This window comes from Prorops nasuta, unplaced genomic scaffold (assembly GCF_024137725.1).
Source record: "Prorops nasuta isolate Cenicafe-Biocafe unplaced genomic scaffold, Cenicafe_Pnas_1.2 PNAS00009, whole genome shotgun sequence".
Lineage (NCBI taxonomy): Eukaryota > Metazoa > Arthropoda > Insecta > Hymenoptera > Bethylidae > Prorops > Prorops nasuta.
Genome location: NW_027116806.1, coordinates 5173546 through 5182834, shown reverse-complemented (window position 1 = coordinate 5182834; position 9289 = coordinate 5173546). Strand labels below are relative to the sequence as shown.

Below are 9289 nucleotides of genomic sequence, written 5' to 3'. Positions count from 1 at the left end.
TAATATCCCCTTGAAATAACAGGTAACGAGCAACAGACTTAACAATTGTGCAGCTGTTAAATAATCCTTATCATAATCTGTCATTGGTTTAAACTGTTGGATCTAGAAGCAACATCCAATAGTCATTCAACAGTTAAGCATGTTTAGTTCAACAATTAACAATCTTTGATCAGTGACAATAATATCAGTCAGAAATTAATAAGGCTTTGGAGCAATCTTAACAGTTTCAAAATTCGAAACTCTGCTTCTATATTACAATTTTATGCTTCAACCAGCTACCATAAAAATTTAACGAGAGAAAAAGAATTGAAGAATGATCAAGTTGATTATAATTCGCGTGGGGTAAAGAAGTGCAAATAATTATTTTGATAATTTGTCTTTATTTCTTGATCTATTTTATATATATTTACAAATCGTTCGTCGTAAGTAATAGATCCCTCTATACATTTTTACAAATCGGTTATTTCGGATGTTACAAGATTTTATACAGTATTATCCGTAGAGCTGCTGGATGCACCACTGAAATATATTTTTTACAAATTACAGTTATGCTTCCATTACAAAAAAATCGATTATTGCAGTATAAAAGAATAATAACGAAGAACACTACTGGTTAAATCAAATTTGTACAGCTTGACTTTCCCATGTGAACATAATGAAATTAAGAAAACTGCACGTGGAAGGTTCAACCTTCGTATGTAATGAACTAATAAAACAAATGTCGCATTAATGTCAAAACAAATAAAACGTGCACTTTTTAGTTTCACCAGTCGTCGTTCGATGATTAATCTCTTCCGAAGAGTTAGTTTTATTAAATGTTAAAGAAAAGAATCGTATCATTGAATTGACGATTAATGGTCTAATATGTTAATTCATATACACGTACATGATTGTATAGAATTTCGTCGTAAAAGAAGAAAACTTAACTGTTGTTTAAATAGTCACACGATTTTTGGTTTCGCCTGTCATTGGGTCAACTATCAATCTCTCCTGAAGAGAATTTGTACTATTGGAAATACCGGAGCTAAGGTCCTCTACTGGTAAAAACCTGCCATCTGCACACTCCCTGAACAGGATCTCGGGTTTTTTTTCTTGTTTATCATTTTCGGCAATCCTCTTCATGGTGAGGGTGAGCAATTCAATAATAAGATACGATTCTGGCTTGTAGAGTCTTTTGAAATGAAGTTTAATGTGATCACCAACATTCTCATCTTTTTTCGGAATGTAGTCGCAATGGGGACACGATGGGGTCATTCTTTCAATACCGTGTCTCCTTCTGTGAGCGTCCATCAAGTCTTTATCGGAGGTGGAGAATGGACAATTCTGACAGCGAAGCGAACCAACTTCTTCATCAATTAAAGCCGCTGCCCCTTTCTTTTGCATTAGCATCATGGACTGCTTATCTTGATTAGATACCTGAACTCCATAATTATTGACGACACCAGCTGAACTAGTCGAAGATTTTAAACTCTTTCCAGATCTGCCAGAACTTGTCGCGACTTCCTGAATGGTTTCTTGGTCCCAGGGCATCGAATCTTCTTCGAACTGTCTTCTTGAGGCCTGCGCAGCAGCGTTTGCTTGATGCTTCTTCAAATGCTGAATGTAATTAGCATAATATTTAACTGAATAATCGCAGGTATCACAACGATATCGTTGTTTCGCACCGTGTAAAGTCAGGTGAACTCTGTACTGCTCCCTTTTCTCGAAGGCAGATGGACATTTGTGACATTTATAACGTTTCTCTTTCAACCTCCCATTTCTTAAGTATCCAGGATAGACAAAATTTGGATTTCCACGCATGAAAACACCGAATTGAGGATCTGGAGGTGGTAAAGGTCTCGGAGGAACTACAGTTTCGTTGTGACGTCGATGAGCGACCTGGTGGGTGACCAAATTTCTTGCGGTCTCAGAGGAATAGTCACACTCAGTGCATTTATATCTGTTGTTGGCACCATGCAAGGTCATGTGGTACTCGAGAGCATCAAGCTTCACGTAGCGAGCTGGGCATTTAGCACAAGTGAAGATTTGGTTGCCTGCACGAGGTCCAGAGATCGCCGTGGACGAGTTGGACTTAGTATCGGGGACTTCCACGACTATCCATGCTACATTCCTCGTGGAAGTCCCATTCGCCTCCTGGTTTGACTCGACGCAGGCAGTCGTTGGTAGAGGAAAACGTTGGGAGCAGCTGTACAATGACACAAGATATTTGGTGCGCTCCTGGTATTCCATGGAATGGGCCTTTTGGTGAGCGAGTAAATGGGTAGATTGCCGTGCTGCGTAAGAACACCATTGGCAAGAGTAAGCTAACTCTGTCGAATGGTATCTCAAGTGGATTCTAAGTTCCTTTTCGCACAGAAAACGAGCTGGACATTTATTGCAACAATGCACCAATCTAGTGTCCTTCAGATCCGGTTCAGAACCCATTTTAGGAGTTCGTGACAAACCCAGAAGCGTCGTTAGATCGTTTAATTGAGCGGAATCTGTTCGAGATTCATCCACCAAGCAATGGACTGTTCCCAAAGAACCAGAATGCATATCCGTGTGGGCGTCCATTACATCCTTGCGAGAGCAGCTAAAACTGCAGTCACTGCAAGCAATCGCTGATCGTTGATTAGATGATTCAACATGCATTGTCTCGTGGTCATGCACTTCCGCTCGGCGAGAAGACACAAAGGGACAGTGACGGCACTTCAACATCTTATTCATGGTACCATCAGGACGAGATACCCATACCAATGGGGCATCTGGTAATGCCCTGGTATCCAAAAGTAATGGTCCTGACATTTCTTGAACCTTTGAACTGTTGTTCAATGCTTTACTAGATTTTTCCTCCCCTTTTTCTTTTTCTCGATCTTTAACTGAAAATGATAAAAGAAAAATTAGATTTCAATTATTATATTCTCTTATAAAAATTCTCACCATTCTTGTTATTTGTTGCTTTGTACTTAGACACTGATAATTGATTATCTATATTCTGTTGATGAACAACAGCTAGCTCTTCACCGTGAAGCCTTGCGTGCTCTAATAGTTCACTGTTAAACATAAAAATTATTTATTAGAAAGTGAATAGTATGAAAGAAAAATAATATACTAGGACTTATACTTACGCTTTTGTACTAACGTAATAAGGACAAAGATAGCATTTAAAGATGGCTTCTAAATTGGGGCGATGATGCACTTTGTGTAATGATAAAGAGGCAGCATCCGGTGCTGAATATGGACAGTCGCCACAGTTAAATGAAGTGGGCTGAAAGAAGAGCTCTTTTAATAATAAATTCTCGTTCTCCAATAATCTATTTACTCAAGTTTTGACTAAAGGTTTACCTTTCCTTCTGCAGAATTATTAGTACGTTCATAATGAGATTTCACATGTTCAAGAACAGTTAGCTTACTGGAATTGCGATAATTGCACTTTTTGCATTTCCAAAGAGTACGTTTGCCCTCCTCCACTGAATTCGTAGCTAGTAAACTTGGTGGTGAGTTTATAGAAGAACTGGGGCTGTTTTTTAATAACGATTGGCCTCTATTCCTTATAGCAGCTTTTAGAGGAGGCGGAGGTCTCAATGAAACATTAGCGTTTTGAGTTTCTTCAGTGAAGACGGAAATGGGAGCAGGTGTGAGCTCTGGTGCTTGGAGAAAATCATTGCTCTCTAATGCCAACAGTTTTAGAGGAGACTCATCAGTTATAGTCCCCTCATAACTACGTTCCTCGACGTTTTGACCCTCCCAAGACTGCTCGACCTTGGCTAAATACTTGTTGTATTTAGAATAATTTCTCCTGCCAGTTTCATCAGTCATTAAGACCCTAGCCGTTAAATGCACCGGATCCTTGACTGCTTTTAACTTTATATGTTTTGTGATATCCCATCGCCAATTCGACCGGTAAGCGCATAGAGAACACTCGAATGGTTTTCGATTTAAATGTCCGACTATATGCACGTGAAAACGACTCGCTGTCGAAGCCCAAAATGGACAATGTGGACACTTAAAAACTCGCCTTCCAATTGGATGTGTCGAACCACCTTCGACCTACAATCATTAAATTATATCAATTAATTACATAAAGCAACTATTATATCAATCACATGGATCAAATTCAACATAAGCAGCTACGGATTAATACGACCATGCAAAGAACTATAAAAAGCAAAAGCTATATTTAAGTCACCAGAAACCGGTTCCATCAAAATTTATGAATAGAGCATTCAGAGTTATTTGTAACTGAATTGGCTTTGTTAGGGTGGTGAAACCTTATGGTCTAATATTAGTCTCGCGTTAATGTTGTCGCGTTAAATTTTATTTGTCGTACCGACGATTCAGAAGAATTGTGTCCTACAAAACCAAAGTCCCAATCCATTTGCGATGGAAAACCACACTCGCCGCTATAGACTGTCGGTTCCGCCATAGATTCGGAGCTATTTAAAAATTTATCAAAATTTCTATCGGGTGATGCTTCCTTGATGATCGAATGACAGACTTGCATATGCAATTGTAGATCTGTTGAGTCTTGACAATGTCTTCTACAGTTGGGACAACATAATGTACCCACTGATACACTTAGAGCAGTATGATGCGTTTGCTTGTGCAGAGCTAATTCTTCCATGCTACCAGCTTCGAATGTACACCAACACTTTAGGCCAGTTGCACTACTTACGGCAACTTCCGGAAGTCCATTGCTTAAAGATGCTGAGCTCGTCAGCTTCTCCTTCAGCTTATCGAAAAACAACGCATTCTTCTTCTCGAATAAATCAGCTGCACTTGCTTCCTTCTTAGAACTACTGCCCTACAATATAAATAAATTTTTAAATCATTTCCTATTCTTTACTTTCCAATTTTAATTTTATTTAAAAAATAATACGTCTGCTAATAACAAGGATTATTATATTTGTTTAATTGACCATATAAGCACATTGATTTATTTCTAAAAAAAATTACTTTACTGATTCTTTATTATTTTCTTACCTCTTTATTTCCATATAATTTTGCTATTTCTGTATCTCTAGCTATCTGTGCCAATTCTGGTCTAACTCTTACCCGAGGAACTTTTAACAATGTCGTTGGAGATGCATTGGCTGAGGAACTGTTGCTTACTGTTGGTACTGGACTTAATGGAATCAACATTGGCAGTGGTTTTTTCGATTTATTAGCCAATGACAATGAATGGGACTCTGCCAAGTGTCTTTGCATCTCAGAATCCCAGGCAGTTATGAATTGGCAGCCTTTTTCTTCGCACTTTAAAGCTATACATTCAGCTCCAATTATTTCATTAGATTTATCTGCATCGTCCACTGAATGTAATGAGTCAGATACATAAAATTCTTCATTATCTGGGCTTATTGATATTGTTGTAGATCCTAATAGAGCTTCTGATTCTCTAAAATCACTTGCTCCAACCTGAAATTATTTTATTTATTTTAGTATTACTTCATTAATTGCTTAATTAATTAACTTAATAAATTTAATTTTATTTCAAATGTACCTGATTATAGCGTTTGGCAGAACTTCTTGGTCTTCGTTCAAACGGTATACTACCTTTTCTAGAAGCTTGACCTACTGGTGGCTCATGATGATTAGTTTCATGAACAGTTAAACTTTGCCTTATATCCGCAGTGAAGTTACAAGCACCACATTGAAATGCTCCACCACCACCATGATTACGGGTATGCCTGTCTAAATTCCACTGAAAAAAAATATATTAAACTTATTTTTTTAATTAAAGTATTTTAGAAAACTGTAGATAGTTGCACAAACCTTGTACGGTGTTCTAAAATCACATTCATTACACTTGATCATTGGCATAGAATGATACTTGACATGCTTTGTGTAACGAGCCCGTACATATGTACCATAAGGACATTTTCCACATCGAAAAAAGGTTCTTTTTAAATGATGAACTCTCTGATGGGTTTCCAGATCAAGCATATTAAGTGCCACATATTTACACATAGAACATCTGTTTCCACTTGTATCTCTGTTCAATTTACCCTACAAATTCACAGTAAAATAATTACAAATTGAAATATTGGAAATAAAACACAAGCTTCTAAACATCTTGTATTAATTTTGTATTAACCTTTTGTTTGTGTTCCTTTTTCAAGTGCTCCACATAAGGTTTGAAATTAGAGAAACTTTTGGCTGGTTTACACAATTTGCACTCGTAAATGTGAGCGGAGTCTGACATATCGAATCTGCCTGAACTTGTGAAGCGATCATTGGCTAAGGGACTAGATTCTTTAAATTTATCGTTACTGGAAGCCTCTTCCCAATTCATCTCACTTGGATCCTCTTCTTCCCCCTCCTCCTTTGGCTTAAGGTTAGCGTCTAGATGCAGTATATTCGCTAACTGGCTTTTAACTTGAATTTTGGGCCGAGGCCGGAGTGCACGCAGCCGAGTCCTTCCCGACATCTTCAAGCTCCAATTTACTCCCACATGTAGCCTTTTATTAACCCCCCCCCCCCCCCAAAAACAGGATTATTATATTTGAAATAATTTTATCTTATAATTTTATTAATATATCAATATATATAATATTTCACGAAATTTAATTTCAGTTTGAAATATAACATCCGGTTTTTTTGTAAATATGAAAAACGAAAATTATATTATCGAAATTATTTTAAGTTAAAGTAAACATAATAACGATAAAACAAAAAATTTTATTAAAAAATGGATATTAGCCTTTCCTTACGATTTCATTCACTGGTCGATTAATGAATAAAATAAATTAATCCCAATAATGTCGTTGACCCGTATATTGTTAGGGCGCCATTTTTATTCTTGCGCGATATAGGGGATACGCAATACGAAGCCCCTTAAAAAAATAATTTGAAAATTGGACCGATTAAGGTGAGATAAGGGCCAATCTTGAAGCATATACAAGTCGTATTTATTCAAGTATAATTAATTCGGAAACGTTTTCCAATTGGATTCGATTTCAAAACGTAAAAAAAATGGTATTTTATTATTTTCATAAAAGTAAAATATATGTTACATGACAAATTTAAATATATTCCAATGTTCGTTAGTGAAGATGAGGATGAAAAATTTTCTGTTGGGGTTCAAGTGCAACAAGAAGATGGTACCAATATCATCCGATCGCTCTAAAAAGATATATAGGATAACGAAACAGCTTATGCACTATTAACGATAGAAAACTTTCGTCACGAAATCGAAACTTTTCTAATCTCTGTAATAACATTTACATTGCTGACCTATCGCGATTTGAGAAGAAAACAAACAAAGATGAAGGGTGAAGTTGGAACGAAGACAAAGTTCTCCGCCATTCACGTCCAATTTCCGGCCTGACCAGAGGCTAGAGGCTATTTCCGGTTTAATGGTAAACGTAAAAGCTACTCTTAGTACTCTTGGAATTTTTATACACAAGCAAGGCCGGTTAACCGGAAGTGGGCTAACGACGCAAAAGAGGGAAGAAATGAGGGAAAATGTGCAACGAGTCCGCTCGATAGTCGTTTGGTTAATTAGAAAACAAACCTCCGACCCCTCTCAGTGAACACACTTCGAGTAGGTTATCTTCCAATCGAGAGCCGTTGTAATGGCGGCAGTCGCGATTACGACGTGCACAATAAGCTGATGGCTGTTGTTCGGCCAAGAAGGAGTGACGGGCGAATTTTAATATGTTTGGCAACGAAGTCGAAACGTAGCAGAGGCCGATAACAATGGAGGAGCTTGAGAGAAGACACCTTGGCAATGGGATTGTGGTGGTGGAGCGTAAGAGAGAGAAAGAAGACACCTCGATGAGCAGTGCTGGCCGACAGAACGGAGCTGAACAGAGCAGAAGGATGGATAGAGGCACCACAAACAGGCCACGGCCTGAGCCACAGCCACGAGCAGGCACAAACCAGCAAACAGCCCCTCCCTTCTTTCTGCTGCCGGATGACTCGACTGGCGACGGCGATGGTGAAGTGGCGCAGGCCGGGCGCCATCTGCAATTCCAATTCCGATCTTAGCCTCCGCGCTCCTTCTCTTCCCCTCTATCCCCCCTCAAGACCCACACACAGCCTCCTGCGGTCCTCCAGATCTTCCCGTTTTCCTTTTTCTCTTTCTCTCTCTCTCTCTTTTTCTTTTCATATCCTTTCCACCTTTCATTCTAATAAATCCCAACACCATCTTTCCCTACAGCAACATTAACAAGGACTTCGGAGGACCCTCAACATCCTCATCATGCATCAACTTCCCCGAATATTCTTCAACTATTAAATCCAATAGAAATTCCTGAATTGTATCAATCGTCGCTTTTGCCGATGCTTTGTAAAATTGATTGATAAAACGATCCAGGTTTTCCAGGGGATACCACGTGTGTTCATGTCGAAACATCTGCTGTTACTATACAACTTGCCTCTGCCACTTCTTTGGCTTTCCCTTTCTTTTCTCGCCTTTTACTTTACCTGTCCCGTTCAAATCCCCTCTTTTACTGAGTAGATAAAATTCTACCTTGATCTTCTGCGGATTCAATGTTCTTTTTTATCCATGAACGAAAGTCTATGAATTCCTCATTGGATTTCCACAGCCATTTTGTAGAATTTTTATTTCTTACACAGATATTGTATAACTCTTTTTGCTTACTTTGAGAAATGAAAAGAATCATATTACAGTACTTCTATATAGCTATATCTGCATTAACTATGATTTTACTGCTCTCAGTTTGATTTTTTTTATCATACATGTCGGTAATGCTTTAATAAAATATTCAAAGGTGTGTGATGTTTATCATCAGAAATTATCCGTGAGGATAATTTAATCTCCACGGTTGAATAAAGACTTTGTAATTCAATAGGTAAATATAGTAAAAGGTAGACTCGTCATTGTGTTTTTAATTAAGAATAAGTTGTTCTTTTTTTGCTATCTTCTAGCAAGCTCGTCTTTTTTGTCGCGACTCAGAAGTAGTGTGAATAAAATATAGTACAACTGATCCCAGTTCTGTTGTATATCATTCTGATCAATTGAAGGGTGAAGGTTGTGAGAAGGTCCAACTTTTTATCTTCTTTCTTGTTGGTCTGCCTACGGTGGTCTGAAGTCATCTATCCGGTATACAATAGAATATTACTGCTCGGCTGGCTCTACTTTTTACCAGTTAAGATAGGCAAAATGGCGCTCAACTATTCCACCCACCATATCTTGTAACATTTATTCTCCAACAGAATATTATTTGTATTATTACGCAATAATATAATTAATGTTCTTATCTACCATTCCATGTTTGTTTGTACTTCTAAATTTACTGCATTTTTAATCGACGATTTGAAAAGGGTCATTCGTAAAGATTAAAAT

The 9289-nt window shown here is 37.9% G+C and overlaps 1 protein-coding gene across 2 annotated transcripts; it reads right to left on the bottom strand.

The window, feature by feature from the left end:
* Window positions 1-360: 360 nt before the first annotated feature.
* Window positions 361-9281, bottom strand: LOC136776060 (zinc finger protein 91-like). Of its 2 annotated transcripts, none has more exons than XM_066731390.1 (10): window positions 7493-9281; window positions 6074-6437; window positions 5752-5985; window positions 5480-5680; window positions 4963-5394; window positions 4310-4783; window positions 3325-4029; window positions 3108-3247; window positions 2920-3032; window positions 361-2858 (listed from the first exon to the last, which is right to left on the bottom strand). In XM_066731390.1, exons 2-10 carry the CDS (start codon window positions 6404-6406, stop codon window positions 934-936), a joined length of 4557 nt encoding a protein of 1518 aa, XP_066587487.1. In that variant the 5' UTR covers window positions 6407-6437; window positions 7493-9281; the 3' UTR covers window positions 361-933. The 2 variants fall into 2 exon arrangements, with proteins under 2 accessions (XP_066587487.1, XP_066587488.1); XM_066731391.1 differs by having other exon boundaries at window positions 4655-4783.
* Window positions 9282-9289: the final 8 nt, after the last annotated feature.